Here is a 27951-nt window from a genome sequence, read left to right as displayed (position 1 = left end):
TATCCAATGATTACTTTAAAGGTGCGTTCTATAAACATAATATTAAAAAAAAAAAAGTAAAACATTAAGGACATATGTAAATATAGACAGCAGGATATATATAAAAAAAAGGATATAAAAAAAATTAAAAACAATATAAAATAATAAATGATTTATTTTAAAAAATTTATAATAAATATCGCCGTAATGTAGATGTAACTTTAAATAAGGAGTGTTAAATATTTTATGTCTATACATATAACGCGTATGGCGCCGGCTTTGGAAGCGAGATATAATGATAATGCCTTATTCTTTGAGGATAAGTTCCACGAAGGCCGTGTCAAGGTCGTCACCGATGTCCTTGTACTTCTCCTTCTCAGCGACGAGCTCGTCTGCACATCACCAAACGTTATAGTAACAGCCAACACACAATATACCTCATTGTACACCTAGCCTAATATAACTTTTCGTTCCTCAAAGTCAAGTTTAAGCGATACAGCGTCGTGATATAATATAATAAAAATTATGCTTACATGTTGCGGTCCGGTTAATCCGAAGCCATGCGTCGAATAACGCATGCGATATCTGGCGCTAGAGCCACGTAATAACGGAGATATTCTTAGTACAAACAAAGCGTGATATTTATTAAGCGGTTATCGAACGGCTAGTAGGTCTCCGTTCACGGCGCACGCTTCCTCGGTAACGTCTGGAACCCTCGCAACGTTATGACCACACGCATGCAAATCAAAGACTATTTATTCCACCAGCTACGATATTCCTATTTTATTTGGTAATTATTTCACTATAAACAGTTTCCTATTCGGTTGCGGCTGGTTCAGCCGGTGGGGGGGGAGTTGGTTCTTTCGGTGGTGGGGGGGTTGGTTCTTTTGGTGGGGGAGGAGTAGGTTCTTTGGGCGGTGGCGGTGGGGGGGTCTTTTCTTTGGGTGGTGGCGGTGGCGTCTTCTCCTTGGGCGGCGGCGGTGGCGGCGCGTTCTTCTTCTTCTCCAGCGCCAGGCGCGCCGCCTCCACCTGCCTGCTCGTCATGTCTATACCGGGGATGAGTTCCACGACGGTGTCGTCAATGTCGTCGGCGATGCCGTTAAGCTTCTCCTTCTCGTTGATCAGGTCATCTGTGTCAGTCATCCGCGTCAGTCATGCCATGGGTTTGCGGGACATGCGTTTTTGTATGGGTGTCGGTTCCTCTCCCATGCTTCGGTATGTTATCACAGAGGTCCCCGTGACTCGGTCCCCGTTCACATGCGTTATAGTTCCGTTATGGTAGTTACAAGTGAAGTGTTCGTTCCAATGGTATTTACAAAAGAAATCCTCTTATTAACTGTTGTTATGATAGCTGGTGGAAGCGCGTTTCTCGGGGGGTATGGAGGGTATTAGTAAAAACACAACGGGTTAAAAATAATAATATAATATATTTATAAACACTTGTGTTAGAATACTCTTAAAATTATTAATTTATTTCTCACGAACTTATCTCTCAATCCATTAATCGACAACATTAAAAAAAAAAAAGACGGATTACCCTCGATCGTGTTTTTATAACATTTTATTTACTTTACTGAATAACGCGAACCTCCGCGGAGGCTAAATGCCAGCTGGAATTACAAAAGCTACTTCATTTGATGTCATCATTCGTATTTACTTCAATAAATAACAGCGCCGGAATATGACACGAGAAAATTAAAGTATTATAATTCATTAAGCATAAATATCATTACTTTAGCGTTACCTTCACTCGGAAATAAAAAAATCTCTACTATTAAAAAAAAAAAAATACAAAAAACTCATTATTAAACCGCAAACAGTGCAGCGTATATTACGTCGGTATTGAGTAGGAATGACTTGAGGAATGTCTTTACAGCTTGTCTTTCAATTGCTATGAATTTTGACAGTATTCACGACTACCTTGGTCCCGGTTACGGAATGTCGAGATGCCTTATAAATATCAAAATTATACTTAATAGAAACGACGAATGAAAGGTATACTTAATGGCAAAAAAAATATATAGAAGTATTAGTAAACTGTGTACGATATATAAAAAGAATTGCACATGGCAGTGGTGTCGTAGCGAACGCTCGATCTTCAGACATAAAAAAAAAAGCGGCTGGCAATTACTTTACAGTTACACCCGTCCGCCTCGCTCGATACCTAGTCATATTGTAAAAGTATCAAAAAAAACATTCAATAAATAATGACGTATGCCCGACCTAACCATATACAAGTGACCAAATGTCATAGCGACAATTGTCAAGTTTGACAGACGTCAAAATTGACAAGTGTCAGGAATGACATCCATATAGTGAGGGGTTGTCGCGGGGTCGTAAAGTTCATCGATATCGATAGAGTCGGGAGGGTAGGGGAATGTTCACATGTTCTGGATGTCGTGGAGCGTGGCCTCCATCTCCTCCTGAAGGATTTTGCTCTTTTCGCGCTCGGCCACCAGGTCGTCTGCAAGCGACGCGCCCACGTCAGTCACACAACACATAAAACGAACAGTCCTGACATTTATTTTGATAAACATAAAGATTGTTCGAGGCGAATTCAGGCAACAACATTTATATAAAACCATGCAAAAACATCGATTAAAAAAAAAAAGACATCTACTACTCTAGCAGGACGAGAACTCCATGCTAATAAACATAACACAATTGAAAATATATGACAAAATAAAAATCACAGTAATATTCGCAATTGTGCCCATACGAAAAAAAAAAAATCTATACATGTTACTATGAAATAAGAAAATATTAAGCTAGAAATAGCGTAATGAAAGTAAAAAAAAAAAAAAGCTTCAAAAATCTATAGTACAGCTTTGAAACTCAAGAACACAGCTCGAGATGGTATCGGTGCGGTTATGTCCAAGCTTTGGTTATTTTAATAAAACTTGACTTCAGAGATATAAACAACTATCACTCAACCGACTGCTGTACTGGAAATAATAACTGCGGAACCTTGAAAACTTTTCAAATCATTTTATACTTGATATTAATATATTTTTTAATCTGTATTTCTCGGACAGATAATATATTTTTTATTTACCTTCAAGCCTGTCGACCTCCTTTTGCAGTTTCTGGACAGAGCGCTCAGCGAACTCAGCGCGAGCCTCAGCCTGTAAATTTATAATAAAATATTATTATAAGCACTACAAGTGGACGACCTTTTTCTTTGAATAGCAACGATACCATTTAAAAAAAATGATAGCAAAGAAAAAGATCGTACAAATTTTTTTGTGCATGCAACACTATTCTGAATTTAGTTTTAGTTTAAAAATAAAAATGTTTAAAATTTTTACAAATATTTAGTAATCAAAAATTAGTTTAAAGAATTTACAACAAAGAATTTTAATAATTAATTTTTTTTTTTCTTTCAAAACGTAATTTTAGTGAGGAAAAAAAAAACTATAGACATTAAAATCAACAATGTACAAGCCACACAACATGCATTACCTTCACCAAAGCCTCTATGTGCTGAACTGATCTACAAATTAAACCACAAAATAATACCCTCCACTAATAACAAGATATATATTTAAATATAATAAATAATGGAAAGGAAGGAAACTGGTCACCAAGGAGGCTGAATATTACGGTAAAAAAAAAAAACAGTATACCTAACGTGTTTAAGGAATGCAATTTTTGTAATAACATAAGCTCATATTTATTTATTGCTTAATTTAGAATGACATAAAAATATCATTGAAATCTAAGAAAAGTCACAAAAGTAATTTTTGAAAGTGTCTTTTTTGTGAGACCTAATAATTAATAAGTTTAAAAAATTATCATAGAAATAAAGAGGACATTAATCTTCCTTTTTCAAATGTCCTGTTGTAATTGGCAATTTAGATATTTTTTTAATTATGACATCTGCTATGATACTCCATGGTGACCAAATTGATAAGCACTTACTTGCGTGAGTTTCTGCGTGAGGCTGTGTATCTTATCCTCGACGTGATCACGGGACGCCATCGCCTGACACACATACTACATGTACACGCATTCAGACTTGTAAAGGTACGCCAATTGGGTAGCGAGCGGAGACAGGGGACAATTATAGTGTAGACGAAAACTCACAAAGGACAACCTCCTTGGAGAATCGACCTCGATGGACGTCATATACATAATAAAAAAAAATACTATACTACTCCAGCCAAGCTGAACTCAAAGAGCGCTATAAATCCCAAAAAGCGTACGATCACAACACAGGCAATGTATAAATAATATAAATACAGAAAGTAAATAACAATAGACCGAGATAAACATAGATGAAGCACCAACCGCTGGACCAACCCATACAATATTAGCACAGATTATATAGAGGGTGTGTCTAACAAGATAGCGACTCCTACTACAACCAAACTCCTTCGAAGTTACCTCTTTGAGCTGTGCGTCGAGCAGCTTCACCTGACCCTCGTATGTCTCTTCCCTTTGCGTCGCCTGTGATTATTTTATGTTAACGAATATCAAAACTAAACTCCATGCTGTATCTACACTGTAGATAACTTAGTTAACAACTATACTATACACAAACATGACTGTTAACAGAACAGTAACTCGTCTGCCATCGTTATATTTAAATCGGTACTGCACACCCAATTTATTATAAACATTTGAATTTTGAATTTCGAACACCGAGCTTAGACTAGTGATAAAATATTTCCTTATTTAAATTTAGGACATCACTGGCCGGTGAGGAATTCAAATTTGGAATGTCGATTAGTCAATGCTTTATACAATAAATGGGGCGTGACAGCGACACAATAGTGTTAGCAAGCGTACGACACTCGCAAACATTCGTGTTCCCAAACATCACACCTCCTTTAGACGGGTGGTGAGAGTTTTGATCTGGTTTTTGTACTCCTCTTCGCGTTGGTTGGCCTGTTAACGTTCACAATAAATTATTTCTAACTCTCATATCGAATGTTCTTTCACGTCATGATTGGTTGGTGCGTCATAAAATATAATCAATATTTCATGATAATTAGCTTAGCCTAGCTCTTATGACTAACTGGTGGAGAGTCTCATACCTTCTCTTCGGAGACTTCGAGGGATTTCAGGTTGTTGCCGACAACGCGGAGCTCCTCCTCAAGCTCGACGATTTTGCTGGAATCAGAGATATATAATCAGAACGCATCTTTATTGGACGCCACATTGAAATTGGGCTCTATTTTTAAATTTATCATTATTTTTTTTTTCATTGGAATTATAGAAGAATTGATATTGCTTCATCAATTATATATGACAGTCACTGTAGTGACTTGCAAATTAATATGTCCCACTTACTTTTCAATTAAATCAAATAAATATAGTGCGCTCATTGATTATTGTGTAAGAACATGCGAGTTATTAAAATATTCGTCAATGCTTACATTATTCCTTGTGTAATTATTACAACAATTCTCTTCGCAGTAAAATGTAAAAATTGACGAAGCATGCAAAATAAGTTAAGCCATCTACAACGATATTTTATTTAACTATATTTTAAGATTACAGGCTATATATACGTAGTTCAAAGTCAACAAACCTGAAACTGAAAATTAAAATATCGTTGTGTTCGTTAATATTTCGGACGTAACACTACAAGATGTGTCAGATCGTAGAAACTATTTACTTTTCATCATTTCATATTACTTTTTTACTTCTATGACTCTCTCTCTCATTACATGTGTGCGTGATCCTGTCTTCTCTCTCTGTATGTCTGTGTGTGTATATGTGTCTGTATATGTATCTGTGTGTGTGTGTGTATACATCCGTCACATGTGGTAGTGTCACCGTCACCGTACTCACCACTCGCTCTGCTCCGCCCTCTCCTCGGCCCGCTCGAGGTCCGTCTCCATCAGCACGAGCTTGCGCGCCACCTACCGACCGCGTTAGTACACGCGCACACAACACGCCGCTCTCGGCAACACGCTATGTGCTTTGTGCTTATACGATAGAGTTCGGAATGGAGTGCACCGGGGGTGGGGAGGGGAGGGAGGCTGGGGGGAGGGGAGAACGGGGGAGAATGGATTGGCTCCACAGGCCGGAGATCACACAAAGCGAGAGGCCGAGAGCGCTAGTAAACGAGGGTTGTCCCATAACATTTAATATTTATATATATAATTTTTTTTAATAAACTATTAGTAAAAATTTTAATGATTATATTCTACGTGCTATCTAGTGCGTTCGTTTTGAATTTATGTGATGTGTGCGCTTGCATATGTGCGGCACGCATACGGCCAGTAATTCTGGTGTAATGCGGTGCATATCTGAAAACGAAAACTTCCCTATACCACACATATCGACCGGCTCAGACTAGCCTACGCCACGGAACACACACTGAAGACAGGTACTGAGTACAGACACGTACACGATAGTTAATAGCACTACAAGTATCCATGAGATGGGGCAACCCTTGTTTCTAACTTATATGAGAACGACCCTGGCAGTACACTGAATATTGCTAGAGTCGCTTTCACTTGGGACCTAATACTAAGTTATGGAAAACTAATTACTTATAAAAAAAACAACACATTATAAACTAGACTCCCAAATGGAGATCTCCGCAGCCGTTGGACCTGTATCATGCAGCACGACAAGTTAGAAACCGAAACGACCTGGGTTAAGTGCTGAGTTAATGCAAAAAAAAAAAAATCAACAACCATGCAAAACGTGGTACAGCGTACGACCAATGTTACTTGATACCCGACACGTCCGAACCTCTCGGCATAAACGGGCCGAGATGTTAAAATACGGTATAAGGTAACATTAACGTTCTACGTAAATACAATGGGACCTACGATTCGCCAGCCTCGGCGCGTTCCTCGGCACGCTCCAGATCAGCTTCAACCATGGCCAGCTTACGAGCGACCTGAACACACAAACAGCTTTAGACGACGCTCGTTATCAGATTTCGGTACTAAAGGTCAACCCTATATGGCCGTATTATGAAACGAACTCGTGGACTTGCGAGTCCTTTTATGGGAAAGAAACGTACGATCGGACGGTCGCCATGTTGGGTCATTGAGGCCTTCACACGGGGTCATTCGAGAGGAATTAGGACACATAACATCTGTCGCTTTAAATTGATACAGCGTAACTCATTAAAAAAGCCAAGGTTATAAGGATATCTTATCTTGTTGAGGGTAATGATTAATTTGAAGTTTATCGATAGCAATGAACGTTGGATCATGCGCGGAAAAAACGCGATTGGATTTACATTAGTGTAAAAAAAAAAACTTAGAAAACAAAAATTAGTCAACACAAAACAGTATCTCATTATATATTAGTGGGAAGTCCTTTGAGAGTCAGACTCAATAGGAATAATACAACGACACACAACAAAACGCGATAGAATTAGAAAAACGGTATTAATATGACTTTTAATATTTGAGCTGAGGTGTCAGGATATAATTGCGGCAGAAGCAAAACAAAAACAAACGACCACATAAATGGACCTCATCGTATTTCTTGTCGGCCTCCTCAGCGAGGAACCTGGCCTCCTTCAGCTGGTTCTCCAGAGCGTCCATACGTTCTTCATCAGCCAGCGACCTGTTCTCCAAAACCTTGCGGGCGCTGGCCGTAACAAACAATTATATAACAAGTGATAATATCAAGGGTGACCCGAACAAGAAGACATGCAACGACAACACAATCAAGAAACGATCAAAGCGGAACACTGGAGAATACCTGCTGGGGAAGAAGTTATAGAGGACACAGCATCCTGTTTATAAGCAACGATTAAACAGGATACCTGTTACAGTTAAAACTAGTTTTACACCATTTACTTAAAAATTAACCATCCATTTAAAGGGAAGATAAAAATAAATTTACGTTTTAAGGAAATGGTGCATTATAAGATTAGAATTAATATTGTTGCTATATGAAAGAAATCTTTAGCATTCAAAATGTTTACGGAACTAATACTTATGACCAAAAATATTTCGTTTTTGAACTGAGTTTTTTTTAATATAGCAACACTAAGGTAAGGTAACGTCATGATGGACATGTCTTCACCTCTTCGTATTTCTTGTCAGACTCCTCAGCGATGAGCTTCGCCTGTGACAGTTGAGCTTCCAAAATGGCGACGCGGTCGTCCTCCATATTGGTACGATTCTCCAACGCCTTGCGTATTCTGGTTAGTGCGGAGCAAACACATGCGTGTTATACATCGATTTTTTTTTTTTTGTAAATTTAAAACGAAAAATATGATGATTTAAGTTAGAATATGGGAAAATTTTAAATTAACACAGATAAAGAGGTCACACATGAAAACATGTTTTCTAAGAACACAACACTCATGCACATATTGAAATAAAATATTAAAAATAAAATCAATATGACTTTAATATTTAAGAAACTTATTCAGTATATAATCATTGTACAAAATGTATTCATAATTGCCACACAATTTCTCTTGCGTGTACAATCGATTCCTAATCATACATATAATTTTTCTCTATTCGAAAGTTAAACGAATGTAATTTCTTTGTTAGAAACTTCATTATTCTAATTTCAAAAATATATATATTTTTTATAAGCTGGCAAAGGTCTCACCGTTCGGACTCATCAGCTGCCTGGCTGGCCTCGGCGAGCTTAGCGGTAGCGGTGGCGAGACGCTCCTCAGACCTCTCAAGGTCCTCCTCCAGCAGTTGGATGCGTCTGTTAAGAGCTGCGACCTCGGACTCGGCCTGGAAATATATGCCTCATCATCGTCACGCACCACTTGACTCAATGCTATATGATACTTTCTTAGTAATATATAAAACCTACTTGAAACGTTTGATTAAATAACCATTTTTTATACTATTCATGTGTATTTTTACGAGCATTTCAACCTGACTATATCATATATAAGCTTTACCTAAAATATAAGAACTTTTTAATTAAAACAGAGTTCATATCATCAAGTATTCCTATCAAGTGCGTCCAGTACAATCGATGACGAACACAAATACATTACCGAATAAGCGTTAATAAATGTACTGTTTTACATTTACAACACACGATCAGAAAGTAATGTGCACGGCCACAGATCCGTATAGAACATAATGATGCATTATATTCTGAATGTTCGTCACAACAAAAAAACAAAAAGTACAAAAAATGAAAAAACGCGGCTAATTTGATTATCACGTGACAATTATTCATTAGTGATGTTCAAGTCATGTGACTTTACAGTTATCGATTGTACCGTACATGAATTTTTTCGCTACTTTTATATGTTAAACATCGACACTGCATAGTTAAACGTCAAGATCATACGTGAAGGGAATGGGATATTTGAAATATTTCGCCAGTGTCGTTTGTATTCGCATCCGCACATGTTACTGACATCATGTCCTTCTTGTCGGGAAGATAGAACGAGTCCCAGTTTCTTATTTTTATTACAATTCTAAATATAGAATCTAGTTTTATATATTCATTTTATAAACGACTTAACGATAAAAAAAAACACAATCCTGTATGTGTTGAATGATAATCAAATATTTCCATAGTCGCCTTGAACTCGAACGTATTCAAATGCCTCGAGGCATTAGAAGCAATACAGTGTGAGTAAGTGGAGATTTCGGCTCAGAATTTAGTGTCAACAACCTCAGTTTGGTAGCGAAGAACGTAAAGTAAGGACAGTTAATTTTCCTTTGTTAACTGATCCGTGCATCGATAAGGTTTCATTATAGGTTACACATCACTACACTAAGTAATGTATGTATGGAAGGGCGGACATATTGTTCAAAACTTTTTGTTCAAACTTCAACAATGGCTCTCCCAAACAATCAACTACCGGACCTCGTAGGGAACGAATTCCTAGCTGACCAAGGACTTTAGTTAAAAAACAAATCTAAAACATTATCGAGTTTGAAATCCTAAACGTTTCGCTAATTAGCTACGTCCGGTACTGTTAGTATACATTGTAGAACATTGCATGTCGTTAATGGGATACCTAAGAAAACTAAAGAAATATCTTCCTTTAGAAATCATCATCGCGATAGATGTAACTACGTACACTATTTAATAACCTGCAAAAATTTTGTGTTAACATTTTTCCTACTTCAGCCTCTAAACTATAAACAAATATTTTTGAATGGAACGCCCTCAGCATTCGCTCTGGAACTTGTTTATAACAGTAAAGAAATGTAAAAATTTATTTCAATGTTTCAGGTGATGTAATCCAACGTGAATATGTGAGATTAGTAACCAACCTGATTTCACTGTGAACAATTCCTTATCACCTCGATATACGAGCCTGATAACGCTTCTTCTTTCAAGGAAATAAAATTATTCAAAATTAATAATTAGCCAGAAGCAAATGGCATTAACGTCGGGAAGGAAAACGTATATGATTCAGGATTCAATTATAGATTCGTATATTTTCTATGTGTTATGTTTTTAGGCTTAAAAATTACGTCATGAGGCGATAAAAGCAAGGAATCGGACACGCCTTTCTGGCGCCGGCGCGAACCTTTGGGGACGTCTGAGGCTCACCGAATAAGAGAAATGCATTGAAGGGTCCAGAGTATCACACTAACCGGCTCGGTCTACATCATGTGGCACACAAGCCTGGCGAACGACCTCCAACGCAAACCTGTTACTTGTAACAGAAACTAGCACATCGTGTACCGCTAAATTATGTAAAGATCGATTCATTTACACTTATCCGTATTAATATTGCATTAATCTACGCTTTTTTTTAACGAATAACATATCTTTCTCGACAAACGGAACACGGTAGCAATATGTAAGAAATAAAAATCATCTCTCTCGCTCCGACAAATTACGGAAAGATGAAATGAAAAGAGAGGCAAATATGCGTACGTCGCCGGCACACCTAACTATGGCCGGACATTACTCACTATAATAGGTAGATAGTAATGTAACTTGTACAGAGCCACTGATAAATGCTAGGATCACAGTAAAATCTTTCTAAACACATTATACAGACACGTATTAACTAAAATAAAACACATAACACGACACCAATAAATTGCACATAATATCTTACTTCTTCTCTCCGCATTATTTCCACTTGTAATCGTTTGTGATACTCCTCACATTCGTCTTTATATTTCTCCATTTCTTCTTTAGTTTGACGCATTTTCTTTTTAAGAACATCTAAAATGGTTCCTTGTTGCATATTCGTCGTCATTTTGACTACTTTTTCTTATAACAAATGCCTAAAAGCTAAAACTATAGACACCTTCGCTCTACTCGCGAAAATACCAACTGACTGGCCCGTTCGTTACCGCTTCGTATCACAGCGATACCTAAGCACGAATGATCACAGCCGGCGAATAAAATGGCCGCCACCAACTTGACGCTGCAACTTTATCGCAATTCACTAATGACACGCTTGTATGCAACGACTTCAAATGATAACGATTATTAATGATAACGATATGATTCAGATATAATAATTTAATTATTTTGCCACACTATTTAACATTATTTAACAAGTGACCGATGACAGCGAACTTTAAAAGAACAGTAAACGTCACACACAGCCAACCTCGCGGCTCGCACTAGCTCCACCTGTTAAATGTGTGTGGAAGTAATATCCTGTAGGGACTAAAGAAAAGCCAAAATATTCGGTGGGTGAAACGGTCCAAAGGCTTCACACAAAACTACGGATGCTACTCCATAATAGTATTTTATTTATGAATAACAATAGTGGGAACGGTTATAAATTTTATGCTCATAAATAGATCTATTGAGTTTTTGTTTGTGTTTTAAATTATTTATATAGAACTATACATTATAACACTCTACATAGAATACATTTCATATTATCCCATTGTTCTTTAATCAAAAGAACACATTGAATAAAAATATGTATTTTATCACCTAGGCCGTCGTTTTAATTCAGCGCCATCTAGCCAATATTTTGCGAACTATTAAGGAATCGAGTGTGTAACGAGTTTCGAGATAATATTAATGAACAAACCACAAACAGGCCTGTGCTCTGTAGCCCAAATTCATTGTATGACGCAATTTAGAAAGTATGCGTCTACTTAAAATTCTGGTAAATAATTATTCCGAAACTACTTGAAACGTAGTGTTCATGTAATGTTATGATTATAACAGAGTTAAATAAAGTAAAAATTTTACCGTACGATTTCTAAACAGGTGGGCTGACGAAAAATGATCTCATTTTTACTTATTGAGCATGACCTGATTCACTGAGGCTACAGAGGATATATCAATTAACCTTGGTAACATTACAGCTCTGTGACGACATATATTGCTTATATCTGTAACACTGCGATATAACTAATGGAATGAAATTTACGTGCAGTTATTTAAAATTCCCTCATAATAAGAACAAACAATTTTGAATATAGAACATTTTCTTCGTTATGCAAAACGCGGTATAATCTCCTGTCAAACTTATGTGGCTTCTACAATGAGTAAAGGTCAGATTAAGATAATAAGTAACAGAATTAAATTTACCAAGACGTAAAATAGTATGACATATTGCGTAGGTAGGTACTTGACAATCTATTACTACAGATAAAAATTAAATGTCACTATTCACAAAAGACAAAAAAGGTTTTAATACTTTTATTTCAATAGAGATAAAAAAACCTAATGCCTAATATAAATACATTATAATGAAATATAACTACTTAACAGTAGTATGGAAATGTTATAAACGATATATTCCTACGAAGTGTACTCATTTTAATTTAATAGGCATTTTTGTTTCAAGCAATTATTTTACCAACGACCTTGTCTATTGGATTCTTAACAATATTTTGATGTCGATTTAAAGCAATTAGAATGTCGTAACTAATAATCATATGCTTGTTTAAAATTAATTGTATTTTAAATTATATGAAAACCGTACTAATAAAAACCATTTGTAAGGTTTATTAAATGTTACATATATATTGAAAATTATATAATTACATAAAACGATCGGACTAGTTTTGGAATATCAATTTATCAATACATTAACATGTATTTTCCTTATAAATTCTTAATGTAAAATGTATCTATAAATAAATCAATATATAAATTGAGTTCTATGTACAGCGTGCATCACTAAAATCGAGACGTAGATAAAAAGAAAGTTGCGGATAACTTAAAATCATCGTTTAAGATGTTAAAATCGTTATGAGTAAGAAAAATTCACGACGCTTGTATAAGATTTTTCTGTTATCTGATTAATAAAGTAGGACAGTAGAGATTTCGATAAAGGAAAATGTGCTCTATGAGAATCTTATTACCCAGGCTCATCAGATATTATATTCGCTGGAAATGGTATTAGTTTCATCCAAATAAATTTATTTCAATATGCAATAAGGTCCAAATTAAAAGTAACGTTATGTTAGGCCAAACTGGCGACATCTAGCGGTAAAGATTGCAATCGAAAGCGTAAACAAGTAAAACGAAACGTCAATGGCTCAGCTGATCGCCACGCGCGGGTTACAGCCGTTTAATAGAACAATCTCAAGACATTTAGTATAGAACGCGTTTATAAATAGTCCCCTGGCGCATTTGGCGCCCGACGTGAACACACACATACAAAAAAATCTAAATTTGTAGGTCGTTACCCTTTTTAACGCCGTGTTCTTTATATTCTGCAACTCATTCTTAATAATAGAAAACTTCATCATAGTGTCGGAGGAGAATATGGAGCTGCCGAACGCTAGGCCGGGGTAGTCCGCACATCTTCGGCGGCGGCGGTTCTCTCTGGCCGCTAACACCTCGGTACACTCGCTGGGACACCGCAACTTGGCGAGTTCCACCGTCTCTGGGTCGTCATCAGATATGTCAGAGGGCAGAGTCACGACCTCCGCCCCGTCGCCGGCCGAACGCTCCTCGTGGAAAGAAAACTCTTCGTCCGAACTGAAGTTAGACTCGACGTTGACACCGAAATCGATTTCATCATCAATCGAGTCCTCGATTCGATTCGAAAGTGCATCGTCACTATTCGTCCTTGTCGATTGAGATTCACTAACACTGTCACAAGGCACAACATTGTCTAGGGTCACCGCGGACGGAGGTTGCGGGTCGGGGGCGGGTGTCCGGTCGCCCCTGAGCCGCGGGTGGTGTTGGTGCCCCCTGCGCCGCACGGGGGCGCGCCCGTGGGCGTGGGGCGCGGGCGCGGACATTACTGCACACCGCGCGCTCCTGCCGGCCGCGCAGCGCCCGCCGCCATCTTTACTGACTCGCTGTCAGTGTCACTTACAATAACAATAACGTGGCGCTGCCGTCGTCGACTACCGCCATCTCTCGGATTTTATTCGAAGCTTACCGACATTTCGAACTGTTTTGGTTTAACACGCGGGAAAGTGTAAAACGCAACTACACCATCTAATAGAAGTAGGTAATCTAACTTTAGTTTAAATCCAGTCGCAATAATCAATGATAATTATAATAACCAACTAAAATAATCCACGTGAAGTGATAAAAATTAAATAGTTGTGGATGGATAAGTATTATTCAAGGGTAAAACTTCGATAAAAATCGATACATAAACTGAATTGGGAGCGGTTGATCCGTAGTCGTCTAATTTTACCGAAAGACCGGGCACCGAGCCCATATTAGGTGTACTCTAATAATAACTGACGCACGCGCCGCTCGGCTCGTAACGTTACCCCACGCTAACATAAACATGTGCACGTCTGAATGCGATATTTTCATCGTTTACAATACCACTTTATTCTTCAGCATTCTTGGTATAATTTTTATGTATAGTCTATGTAAGAATGGCACTCATAGTAAATTCAATTGAATGGTTATATTTTGTTTTCTTACTCTTAGTTTGTAACATGGCAAAGGTCCAGTTGTATTACTTAATGTTATCAATTAGGTTCGAGAACTTAATTACTCAAATGTCTACACAATGTTATACAGTACAGCAAGATAATTTATAGTGTTTAATGTATATTTTTTTAATTACTTCGACTTCTATGAAATAATGAAGTAGTTATGACCGAATTTATAAAATAACGATCGTTAATGTTATAGCTCATAAGTAACTATGAAATAATTGAATTAATAGCTGTATTAATTAATTTTCTTGGCCGATTTAAAAATACGTAATAGGTACGTCATGCTTTTAAATGATATTTTTTTGTTGTCAAATATACTGTTGCTATTATTTTTAATAATATATTCCTGCTTCATATCTTCCGTTAGATCGAAACGAAATTGTTTCGGTACCAAAAAGGAGACATCACAAAACATCGAATACAAAAACTATCAAATAACGGTACACAAACAAGACCCGAGTACATCCAAAGAAGTGTATAATATGCAATCGATGTAAGAAACAAACCTTTTCTGTTTATACTTTAATATATTCTTATAAATAATCGCCATTGACGACATTCGATTTATTTATTTTAATGACATGATTTATATTTTCGTAGAAACGTGTCAAGGTTGATAGAATAAAATGAAACGTTCGGAAATCGGGTCAAAGGGAAAAATATAATGTATTTATTAAATGACTTACGTTCTGTAGTGCCTTCTCCTTCTCCTCAAGCTTGGCGTTAACCTGCATGAGACCTTCCTGTGTCTGGTCGAGGTCGTTCTCAATGGTCTGAATCTTCTTCTGGAGCTGTCTGGCTTCTTCTTCAGCCTTTGCACAGATAATAATAACATAATAATAAAAACTTAGTTAAAAATAAAGCTTTGAAAATGGAAATAATAAAACAATAAGAGAAAAATTATCACTAAAACATCTGATAAATACAAATTATACAGTATCCTGACACAATACTTAAAACATTTTCAATTAATTACAAGACAATGGAAAAAGCCTTTATTCAAGACATGTTGTAAACAAGCCTTATTAGCCTTATCCTGTTCACAAGGCAAACAATTTGTTTGATTATACATGCAGGCGCCATTTAATTAAAACCATATTGATAAAATATTCAAGTTACGTAAACTTCAAGTACCAGGAAATCATAAAGGAACAAACAATATTATTAGAGACTAAAAAAATCCACTTTTTTCCCTTTGGGTATACATTATACATATTATCAAATCCTACCAGGAGCGCATAAGTAAGAAAGAATTTTTTAAAAGAAGTCTCCCTAAATAAATTAGTATAATAAGTGTTATTTAAAAGATGAGAATCGGTAAAAAAATTCGATTTATTTTATCCGATAGATCATTTACAAATTACATCATTTTAATAAATTGCCCATACCAGGAAAACATTTCATATTTCATAAATAGAAAGTACCAGGAGAATAGCTTAAGTCAGGAGGTATTAATAAATCTGTCAAGTTCATTTTATACTGGTTTTGTTGAAGTGATGTTTACAAAGACTAGGGGGACATGCTTGTGTTAGTAGTGAAATGACTCCGGAAGTACCTTTTCAGCGCGAAGGTTGGCATCCTTGGCCTGCTGTTCGCACATGGCGGCGCGGTCCAGTGCGTTGTCCTTCTCCAGCTTCATCGCCTGCATCTTCTTCTTGATCGCGTCCATGGTTGCGGCTTTTTGTTTTTACTCCTCTTGATGAAAACTAAACACAAAAATTGGTAATAATATAACGCATTTTTTTGTCTATGTCCGATCAAGTTATTTTTACGAACTTAACATCAATGCTACACTAAGATTGTTGGATTTAAAGCTCATACAGGAAAAAAACATTTTAAAATGTTATGCCATTGAACGCGTTCCAACTTATCCAACCTATAAAGACGCATAATAATTTATGATTGAGATTTGAGATAAAAAACAAATAATGTATTCATTAAAAAAGGAAAAAAAAAACTAAATACAATCTTTACATTGACTTTTTTAATTAGTACCAACAATACTTAGGTTAACAGTCAAAATCTTCATTAATAGATTTATCAATAATCTAAAGTAACCTTTTCTATCACTTATAGCCAACTTTTTTATAACGACATACTAATAATTGAATATTCGCCTTTAGGAATAATTTAGCAAAGTTTCATAGCTTTCTAGTGTTCTTGTATTTTTAGGATAACTAACCAATGGGAGTGAACCCAAAATGAAAGAGCTAGATTTTTATTACTTTCTTGAACGTCTAAACTTGTTTATATTACATAAACATAATAAGAATGTATTTTTTTAAAGAACAAATATTTACATACCCAGAACAAGAAATAAATAAACAAAATTACCGATACGAAATATTGTTTAAATAAAATTTATTACCATAAGAAATAATTTAATAAACTTGGTATCCACTGCAGATATTTACTAAAAAGAAAAATATCGGACATCCGCGATCGTGAACCAAATGGAAAGCATTCCTTTGTGTGATTCATATTTCGCAAAAATGTCGGCTCTGACCGGTCCTAAGTAACCGTGCAATCCTTAGCCGAGGTATTGGCATGCCATCGTAATAATAATACCGTGTAATGTTAATACATTGAATGTCCGCTTGCATCCTTGTTTAAAAATATTTTATCACTAAATTATAAATTATATTATTCTTGTCTTAAAGAACGTACTTTATTGTATGGCTGTGTATATCGAAATTCTTTTTGTTACCGTACAGCTGTTAAAGCACGTTTCAGTTTAACCAACAAAGGTGTAATTTTATTTTTATTTTCAAAACAAAATGGATGCCAAATCTTCAACCTTATTCCGTATAACAATAAGAATATTATCCAGCGTTTTTATTTATTAAATTTCATTTCCTACTTTGATTTACAATAAATTTAAATAAACTTTATTGTGGTAGCCATATTTGTTTATAGTTGACAGCTAACAAATAATACAAACTATTTATATTTGTTATGTTGGCAGCACTGTTGTCCTTAGTCGTTTATTCTGTGTAATTATGGACCATTGTTTATACCGCGGTTTTAACATAAATTCTCATATAAGGTAGGCAATGAATATGATAAAGTCAATTATATTTTGAGATAGCTTCATAGAATTCGTAAACAATTACGAAACCTTTCCAACAGAACGTATAAAATAAGTCTTTGTCACACATTTTTATTATCAATGAATTTATTACACCTAAAATATATATAACGTGTTGTAATCGAAGGAGTATGTATATATTTTTCCACTATATTCTTATTTTTAAGCTGTAAGGAATAGTCGAGACCATTTGATTTAAAATTCCGTTTCCTTTTTTTTACTGTACAAAGTAAAACTGGCTGCAAGTTGTATAATAAAAAAAAATTATAGCATAAGACAAACAGTATTAATTATCGCATAGGTAAATAGGTAAAGTGATAGAACCTATAACAAGGTTTTTAATGTCTAATCATTAAACTTTGCTCGCGCGCCACCAGCCAGTCTTTAGTTATTTGTATAGCAACTGAAATAGTTGGCACGATTCTGAAGAATGTTACAGAATTTGTGACGAAATTTTTATTTATAGGCGTTATTATTAGCATCGAAGATAAAACATTATAAAATAGATTTTTTTTTTCTTCATTTTTGAATTTATTTCTTTATTCAGAATAAAACGCTTTTTCTTAAAAGAATACGATATTATAAATAAAAATTCTTTCATTTTTTTAACTAAGCAATTATAATCAAGCAAAAACCAAACGGAATTTTTTGAATAAATAGAAAGACAATCTAATATGTAATTGCAACATAAAAATGAACATGGAAAAATAATTCATGAACGGAATTAACAAATAATAATAAAAAATATCACAACAAAAATAGTTTTGCCATTGAACAGTAACTTAAAACCGTTTTGTTTAATATCGGAAGAGGCTAGATTAAGGAGGATATTATAAATTTAAGATTTTCTATAGGAACATGAACCCGCGGTCTTTGCTTCACGCTCGGTCTCGCCATTGGTCAGTATATGGCATTTGGCCAAAGCGCGGGAAAACTCTAACAAGAAACGTTCCCATTGGCTACCGGGAACGTAACCGAGCACCGCGATATTTAAAAATAGAAACAGGCACAGAAGCAATAAATGGTATGTAATCGTATAAAAATATAAAATTACGTCTAAATAACTCAGTAAATAAAGGTTCACATTCTTTAAAAAAATAAGAATAATTATTTAAAAAATAAATGAATAATATTAAAATTATTCGTTTAATATAATAAAACCCATTTAACCTTCGACTAGAACCTCCTTGCACTCAACCTTTACTCACCGAACGGAACTTTATTAAAAAAAAAAATCACCTATATAAATTCACTCACAACACTGCACATTGGTACTTACATGTCGAGTCGACGCGTGCTGTGGTGCGACTGGCGAGAACGTCCGCTGGTCTCCGGTGTCGCCTGGCCGCTTAAGGAGAACCCCGCTCCCAGTATAGCGCAAGCTTCGCCTCTTAATAAAATATTATATTGTGAACATAATCCTGTAATCACGTCTTTTTCAAAGACCTTATTAATTACGCCTTTTAATTTTAATGGTAATATCAAAATTATTAAGAACTGACATATAATTATAACTAAATATCATTAAGAAATGCTAATTTTAATATGACTTATGACAAAATTCCCTGAAATTGCCTACTTCTATATCTATTGCGATTCCAACGTGTCTCAAACTTAATATAATATAAGCCTACCAGCATTCCTAGGAATAAGCTCCTGTCGAGGAGCTTGTGGAAGCTATCCGAGTCGTTCAAAACCGGTTAGGAAACGGTAGCAAATTAACCCACTTTACAATACGTTCAAGGACTCGTATTTTATATTTTACATGACGGCAATTATATATATTAAATAAATACACAAAGTTATATGTTATATAATAATTTAATTACTACATAAAATAATGTAACTTTAAATATATCTTGTATTATATACATATAATATATGAATATTTATCTAATAATAGTGAATACAAAGAAAATAATATATCTGTCTATTAGTTAGTAGATTATAAATAAAGTTTTGTATAAAATTGTATTGTATGTTGGTTTTAGAAAACTTTAATGAAATAACTCATAAACTAACTTATAAACTGTGTATTAAGAGTCTTTAGAACATATTATCAGTTAAAAACGCGATTAACAGTAAATATATAACTAAAAGAACTTTGATTTATAAAAAAACTACAGATAATACATACATATATATATTTAGAATATATATTAATTAATATATATAATACTGCCAAGTGCCATCCCTAAAAATTATAACGATACCAAATACGAATAAATGTATAACATAAAAATTATCGATTATTATTAAATTTAATTAAAATACCTACATTTCGTAAATATGTCGTGTTCATATTACTTGATAGTTCAAACGCAAGATCACACGTTCCTAAAATTGACACTGAATTTAATAATAGCAGTGAAGTGTTACGTATTTCATGAAAACTATTATAACCGCGTAATTATATGTAATTGTGAGACGAATTACGTTTAAACAGACGATTTATATTGAAATTTAAACAAAACGGCAGATAATATGAGTCATGTGCGAGAATAAAATTGACCCACTTTTATTCTATCGCTTGCTTCCACTAATTACTGTTTTAACTTAATTAGTAAATATACTATTTTATACCGATTAAGATATTCTTTGAACACATCTAATTAATTTCACAACATTATATAGTGATGGACCTCTAACATCTAAATGAACCGTATTTTTACGATTTAGAACCAAATAAAATCGATATCAAAACGTAATTCAATATATTTTTATAAGAAAACCGTAATTAAAAATATTTTTTTTAATAATAAAAAATGAAGGCACATTCTATAAGTTTTTAATATCACGTATACAACAGCTGTGTCAATCCATTCGTTAATTGCAATAATTTATTTCCAATAAATTAATTGGTATGAAATTATGAAGTACTTATACTAAGAGCGTATAAAACCTTCTATGGAGAGGTGACAACATTGACAAGTAACGCCCGAAGTCGAGATATCAAGGTTTCACAAACAAACTTACAGTTTGAAAGTTCCACACTATGAAATATGTCGAAAACTTATCTATATGAATGAAAATGAATGCTGCTAAGCGCGTTACTTGAAAATAACTAGACTACTTGAGCATTTTTTTGTTTGTGTGTTCCATAAGGACCACGGAAAGAAAAGAAATAAATAAAATAAAAGACAAAAATTGTGTGGACAATCGTCAAAACAACTCTTTTAAAAAAGTTAATATTTTCTATCAAACAGTTGTCCTCAATTATCACCGTCAATATAAACAACAATCCATATTCTATGGCATATACGTTCAAGTTGATTGGACTGTTTGAATATAATTTTAACATTAAAAAAATGATAATCACCTATTATAATAATATTGTAATATAGTATGAATTTTTTATTGCTATATTGACTTTTGACAGAACTAAGTTTGTCCGGGAGCGAGTCTTAAATAAACAAGACAACGTTTTATTAACAATATATTGTGTCACTCGTCATTACAATTGATTGTAAAAACAACAGGTGTATATTATATATAATATGTTGGTTTTTTACAGCAATTAAAAATATAAAAATCTAAATGTCATTTTCCAAAAAATTATGGAATTTTTAACTAACGATTCAAAACTTATGCATTTAACTTCACGAATCAATGCTTTGAAATAAAGGGATACAAAATAAAATGTAATAATGAAAAATAATTAAAATAGGAACTAATATGTCTTTCTTCATATTTTTCATATTTAAATTTAAACACAATTAAACCTATTTTCACATATTATCTATTGATACAAAAAGAACCTTCATAATATTTTTTAAAGTCACAGATAATAAATATAATGTAAAAAAAAATTATAGTCAGTGTCAGTATCATCAATGCTTATTCTTTTACGCCTTCTGACTTCTGTTATACGCATAAAATTGTGAATATCATGTTACGCGGTTTTTATAACCCCGCAATAAATCTTTCTATAAATAATTAAATAATATTAATTACTGATTAAAATCTATATTGTATCTGTACCAGTGGCTAAAAATGCTTATTTAATTACAATAAATCATAATTTGAAAAAGATCACCAAGTTTTAAATAGATACTACACAAATTTAGGAATTTCTTAGCTAACTAATAATAATTATTATTTCCTTTGTAAACAAATTTAACTGTCAAATAAATCGGAAACAAAGCAAATGTAGAAGATAATTTTCTTTAAACGATGTGTCAAATTGACACAGCCGAAAGCCGCGAAACAAAAAATGAAAGAATTAAGTGAACTTTATACGTCGAATGTTTTAAATATGACTCGATTTTTACAGTATTTTGTGACCTCATGAATAAATATCAATTAAATAAGCCTCGCCATGAATCAGTTTTAAGATGAAAGCTAGTGTGAATCATATTGTTTTACATTTACCTTATTTGCACCGAATTCCTTACGTTCGAATACATGTTAAATAACTTAGGTATTTAATGTGTCATATATGTATTCACTAATGAAAGTTATTTGAAATTATAAAGTTACGAGATAATGTAACATTATATACTAGTATTTATAAAGCTATAAATAAAACTAAACTGTGAGAGGAAACAGATGGCGATGGTACGTTCAGAGTTATTTTTGTAGTCGGCTGTTATTACGGGGTCTGGAGTCGTTTTCTTTGACTGTAGAGATATTTTTTGCTCAATCGATTGGATGAAGTATGATGAACTAATGGATGTCTTGTGTTATTATATAAATCCTAGATTTCAACTACAAGTTATAGGTCTATACTCTAAGAAATTTGCATCAGCTGATACGAAATTTCTAGAATAAAAAACAAGTAACAGAAAACTTCAATTAGCACGGAGTTATTTCTTATTATATTAACTATCGTCGGAAAAGTTAAAGATGTTTTTATCACTATATGATCTAGGTATTCAGAATTATTGGACAAACATAAATGTCCAATTAAAATACTCTGATTAAATAATCATATCAGTGACCAATAATGAGTAAGTATTTCTTCGTGGTTTCTCCACACTGTACTCAAGATTATTCGTCCAACGAATAAAAACGTTGACATAGGCAATATATTCCACGTTTCCAATGCGAATGACGGCATAGAGTAAAAATAAAAAATGAGAGAGTATCCTTAGATATTAATTTTAATTACGTTTTAGAGTAATAGTAAAATGTTTGAACTAAAATTCATACAGAATGTTACATTAAATATCGACACGAGTCGGGACACGACAGCTTAATTGGAAAGCAACCGGAATGCGGCACCATGGAGGTTGAAGAATCCAATCCTCCTTAGTCGATGAATTTTTCATTTGAATTTCGATTCACATACTATTTTAATGCTACGAATATAGTCGTAGTTTCCTTATAAAATTTAAATTCTAAATGTGCAACACAAAGCATTTATTGTGACGCGCCGTTATAAGGTACAAAGCAATGACAAATCACTGAGCATACATATTTACCATAACTCAACACATTAGATCTCAGATACAACCTTGCAATACATTTAGGGCCATGTTTTACTTGACACACGCTCAGACCTACGGTGACTCACACTGAAGCCAGCACGTTCACACGACCATCTGAAGTCTGAACCTTTGAATGCCTTGGCTAAAAGGTAAGATCTAGACGTAACAGTAAAAAAAAATCCAGTTTGCAATATAAAGAGTTTTTATTAAGTTTCACTTCATTTGTAGAGGATATCAAAAACGAATTCTTAGCATACATTTATCCAACTGCTTGTAAAATAAAATAATAAGACAAAAACGTTTAGGCCGATCCCTTGTAATCGACTGTTGTAATAATAATTACTGAAGTATATTAATAAGAACATATTTACGACATGATAATGTTTATGTAACCCCCAATATTGTCTTAATTTAGTAATTACTGTGACATTAAAGTTTAAATGACTTGAAAATTGAAATCGTTCGAGAAACGAGTCGTCAGAGGCCATATGTTCGTAGTTCATCCATAAGTGGTAGTGTCGTAATGCCGCCGCCCTGTCGCGTACCACCGACCAGCGACCACTGACCTTGTATAACCCTGCCTTTAAAGGTAAGCAGGCTGATAACAATTGCCTCAGAAGTCAGGACACGAATGCTTTATTCTTGACACATTGTGATAAAACACGAACGAGTCGCTGTGATGCAACACCAGTATGATATTCTTTCTTTCTTTTGTGTGTACTAAAATGGATACGCTTATTTATTATAATTAGGTCAAGCAAGGACAGTTCTCTTGGAGTGTCATAAACCAAATTAAGAAAAATAAAAAAAAAATAACCTGGAAATAGTACAATGACTTCATTATATAACGTGTATCAGACCGAGTAATGTATTTAATTAATTGAACGTAGAAATCTCAATAAAATACATAATATACAATAAATTCAACTAGCGACCGAGTATTTAAGTGGAACCATATGGCTTAAATCCTTGATTTTCTATTCAAAGTGAATCGAACTACAGTATGACATTTTGATACAAGTATTTTAAGAGTTGTATTGAAAACGGACAGAGTATTTTCATGTTTCGAACAAACAAGTTTTCAGATATTTGATGTAACTAGCGCCATCTCTTGTTAGGAATTAGTACTAATTATACATTGATTTGATCAAATGTTATACGTATGTATGTTTGAATAGATTTTTATTGCTATTTACAAATAATAATTTTTTTATCGTGGAGTTTTTAAGTTCTGTAATCTTTATTAAAAACATTTTCACATGTAGGTCATGTTTGTGCTGAACATTGTAAAAAATCAAGTTTATTACGCATGAGTCATGTGCGACCTTTTATTTATTCTTAAACTCTCTCGCTTTCAATAAACGATAAATAGTGAGATTGTAAAACTTTTAAGCCCCAAGTAATTCACTTCTATGACAACCTTCGAAGTGATTTCTTCTGTTTCTCTCACAATAACAGGATAAGATTATCACTACGTTGAGAATATAATAAGACATTATTGGTAGTAGTGTTTGTATTGTCATAATCGAGACATATTTGTTACACACAGACAAATCATTTAAAACAGGATTCAGTCGATACAATTTATTCCCTTAAAAAGTATTTTGAACGTTACTGCACTTTCCTATGATACTCGGGTGTAGCGTTGCCATAGTCTTGCAAGTTGAATAGCGTAGATCTGTTTGTGACCATGTACTTTAGGAAGTCTTGGATATGGGACAGCACGTGTTGTAAGGATTTCTCATCGAGCGCTGTGTAAGCCAACATCGGTCCCATTTTGGCGAACAATCTCAACAAATGTATTGATCCGTATATTTGGGACAGCGGTGTGTCCGGATATTCCTGTAGTATCTCGCTATACTGAGGTCTTTCGAATTTGTATAATAATTGTGAACCAATTGTTGCATTGAAATATTCCTTGATACCCTCCGTTATATCAACTAATACTGATTCTTTTGCCTGATTGTGCAGTTTACTTGACTTCTTAAATGCTAGATAGTTGTCTACTATTTGGGATACAGTCAGTTTTGCTGGTAATATAGCCAGCTTCTGCTGTCTCGTTATCACGTCCCAGTCGTCCACGAGCCACACTTTCAATTCCTCTGGTATTTTAATCTTGACCTCAACCTTCGCTAGGTATTGCTCCTCTGATTCTATTGATAGATCGAGACGTCCTCGTTTTTTCCTGTGAAATTGAAATAATTTTAACATTTTATATCAACATTTTTGTTTTGTCAAGTGAGAGAAAATCTGACATTATTTACCTCTTAATATAAATATATAAGGGTATTGTAAAGCCTATGTAGATTTTCAAGAAACGACGAGAATAAAACTTATCTTAATATATATTAAGATTTAAATTAATCTTGGATCATTTTTATTAATTTTTTTTTTACACTATATTTCTGGTAAACATGCATATCAGTGTCTGCTTGATGTTAAGTGACCACTATATAAAAATATGACAATTTATAAAAAACATTGTTATCTATATAAAATACTTTAAAACAATACTCACTTGGGCTGATCCGAGCCGGAGTCAGCTTGAATGTCCTTACTCTGAGATTTTGAGGCTTTAGTCGGGGCGGGAGTTGATTCAACATCTTTTCCTACAAAAATATTAAATACAACACATCTCTCAATTTTACTAAGCATTAAAAACAGTTAAATAGGCATCTTAATAATTTTTTTATCATATTACATAAAAAGCTGGTCCATTTAACTATGTGAAACATAAAATTCATAGATTGAACAAGAAAATCTTAGGAAAATAGAGAAAAAAAAAATATCTAAGAAAAATATTAAAATTTTTTAAGACCTTATCGATTTTTAAACATGCATAGGTATATTATTTTAAACTTTAAATCAAATTTTATGTCAATAAATTTAAATAAGAAGATATATTTTTGGGTTTTCTGCGGTTTTTATTTGATAACATAGAATTTTCTATAGAAACTCATTATTGTTTTGTGCTGTATGTATATTAGATATATAATTTTAATAGTGTTGGGTATTCATATTAAAGTATTTTATTACCAGCAGGTGTTGAAGCTCTGGATTCCTCTCTGGCTGGTGTAGAATTTGCAGCTGCCTCTGATCTTCGACCCTTCGCCGGCGCTGAAGATGATAGAATATGTTTATTTAATCATAATAATTTAATAAGTGACTTAAATATTTTCATAGGAATATGCAACAAAATATGACATTGTTAGTTTTTAGGTCACAGTCTCATACCTCAATGACATGTTTCTTAATTTGTAAAATTATACTTAATACTTAGCTTCTCATCAGACCTTATGTGTATATTTTTGTTCATAAAGTAATATAATTACAATAAATTTGTACTAACTTTTCTTCGTCTTGGCTGGTTGTGCAGAATGTGCTCTCTGTACTTCCTTCTGTCGTTGGACATTTGCTTCATTGTATTTCAATACTCTGCTCTCAGGAACCCACTCGTCCCAACTATAAGGCAACAAATATATGTAAGTGTAATTTATATCAAATTTTGTAAATTCATATCTTGAATGAATTTACATATCTCGTTAGAGATATAAGTTACAACAACAAAGACTTCCAAAGCGGAAATGAGTGACAATAACAGAAATGGCGATTACTCGGGATTCAAATTGTAAAAAGGGATACAAATACCATTAGTAACTCACTTTTTGTTCCAACCGGCGTAATGTATCAAATATCGGACATGCTTGTCCTTTGTAACTGAACTTTTAAGACATTTGGCTTCATATATGAGGGGACCATGAAAACACAACACTTTTTCCCCTGAAACATGACATAAATCGTTAGCGGTGTTTAAACAGAACCTAATTAAAATATCACATAATTACCTTCAGCAAATTTCAGTTTCGGTGCCATTTTTATTACAATCCTTTTATTATTTATTTACTGACTCGAAAAAACTCAAAACTTTCAATTACAGCCTTTTTGACAACTGACGTCTGACATATAAAGATCGATTTGATATTATATTTGACAATTTGGTTAAAGATTAAAAAGAAATTGTGGCTGTAAATTATTTCTCCGATGACTCTCACAAGTACAAAAGGAATAAATAATATATGTTTATGTATTTAAAATTACAAAAATATGATTTTTTTTTAATATTTCGGTGTAATTAGTGCTAGTCTTTGTAATTATATTTGAATCTTTTTATTTTCTCTTGGAGATACTTTAAAGGGCAAAATAATAATATATATTTTGTTGCATTTATAAAGTATTTTATGTAAAATATTAATTCATCATAAAAATAAATGAGAATAACAAAATCAATGAAATATGTATGTATGCGAAGAGTAATTGATGTTAAAAGATATGAATTGTCACAATAACTATATTTTCGCTAACAAATAAATGAAGTGTGCTTTTCTTTAATAAACATCAAAAACTATGTGAAACATCTATTCATTCCAATCATAAATAGTTTTTTTTTTTCAGAAATGTAGTAATTTAATAATTCATGAATCATTTAAAATTTTTAGTTTGGCCTTTAGTTGGTATAGGCACACTATGTGTAAAATTTATACCGCATATTTGTGAATTGTAGATTAAAGGATATCTTTCATCGAATATATGAAAATTCTTAATGTAAAATTTTTATTACATTGTATTTTAAACTTATAAGATAATTCTCTTATGTTCTAAATTAGATATTTTTTAAAGATCACCTGTC

At 33.6% G+C, this 27951-nt stretch overlaps 2 protein-coding genes and 2 long non-coding RNA genes across 29 annotated transcripts; 2 read left to right on the top strand and 2 right to left on the bottom strand.

Moving 5' to 3' along the window:
- Positions 1-136: 136 nt before the first annotated feature.
- Positions 137-19242, bottom strand: LOC116767939 (tropomyosin-2). Of its 26 annotated transcripts, none has more exons than XM_032658510.2 (10): positions 19115-19241; positions 16303-16453; positions 15434-15559; positions 8527-8660; positions 7987-8104; positions 5779-5849; positions 5019-5094; positions 4807-4869; positions 3035-3104; positions 137-371 (listed from the first exon to the last, which is right to left on the bottom strand). In XM_032658510.2, exons 2-10 carry the CDS (start codon positions 16414-16416, stop codon positions 286-288), a joined length of 858 nt encoding a protein of 285 aa, XP_032514401.1. In that variant the 5' UTR covers positions 16417-16453; positions 19115-19241; the 3' UTR covers positions 137-285. The 26 variants fall into 26 exon arrangements, with proteins under 26 accessions (XP_032514401.1, XP_032514400.1, XP_032514399.1 ...); XM_032658509.2 differs by lacking the exon at positions 5779-5849 and adding an exon at positions 6771-6841 and having other exon boundaries at positions 19115-19240; XM_032658508.2 differs by lacking the exons at positions 5779-5849; positions 7987-8104 and adding exons at positions 6771-6841; positions 7428-7545 and having other exon boundaries at positions 19115-19240.
- LOC133319374 (uncharacterized) lies at positions 9790-11172 on the top strand. The gene is made up of 2 exons (XR_009753008.1): positions 9790-9870; positions 10132-11172. It is a non-coding gene; the product is annotated as an uncharacterized LOC133319374 (long non-coding RNA).
- A 3886-nt stretch (positions 19243-23128) lies between the features above and the next one.
- On the top strand, positions 23129-26608 carry LOC133319373 (uncharacterized). The gene is made up of 2 exons (XR_009753007.1): positions 23129-23413; positions 26307-26608. It is a non-coding gene; the product is annotated as an uncharacterized LOC133319373 (long non-coding RNA).
- LOC116767940 (mortality factor 4-like protein 1) lies at positions 24760-27260 on the bottom strand. The gene is made up of 6 exons (XM_032658521.2): positions 27110-27260; positions 26927-27044; positions 26614-26726; positions 26301-26381; positions 25783-25873; positions 24760-25449 (listed from the first exon to the last, which is right to left on the bottom strand). Exons 1-6 carry the CDS (start codon positions 27135-27137, stop codon positions 24876-24878), a joined length of 1005 nt encoding a protein of 334 aa, XP_032514412.2. The 5' UTR covers positions 27138-27260; the 3' UTR covers positions 24760-24875.
- Between the last annotated feature and the right edge of the window lie 691 nt (positions 27261-27951).

This window comes from Danaus plexippus, chromosome 19, assembly GCF_018135715.1.
Source record: "Danaus plexippus chromosome 19, MEX_DaPlex, whole genome shotgun sequence".
NCBI classification, from domain to species: domain Eukaryota; kingdom Metazoa; phylum Arthropoda; class Insecta; order Lepidoptera; family Nymphalidae; genus Danaus; species Danaus plexippus.
The sequence above is the reverse complement of the archived record's forward strand: the minus strand, read 5'-3'. Positions and strand labels throughout refer to the sequence as shown.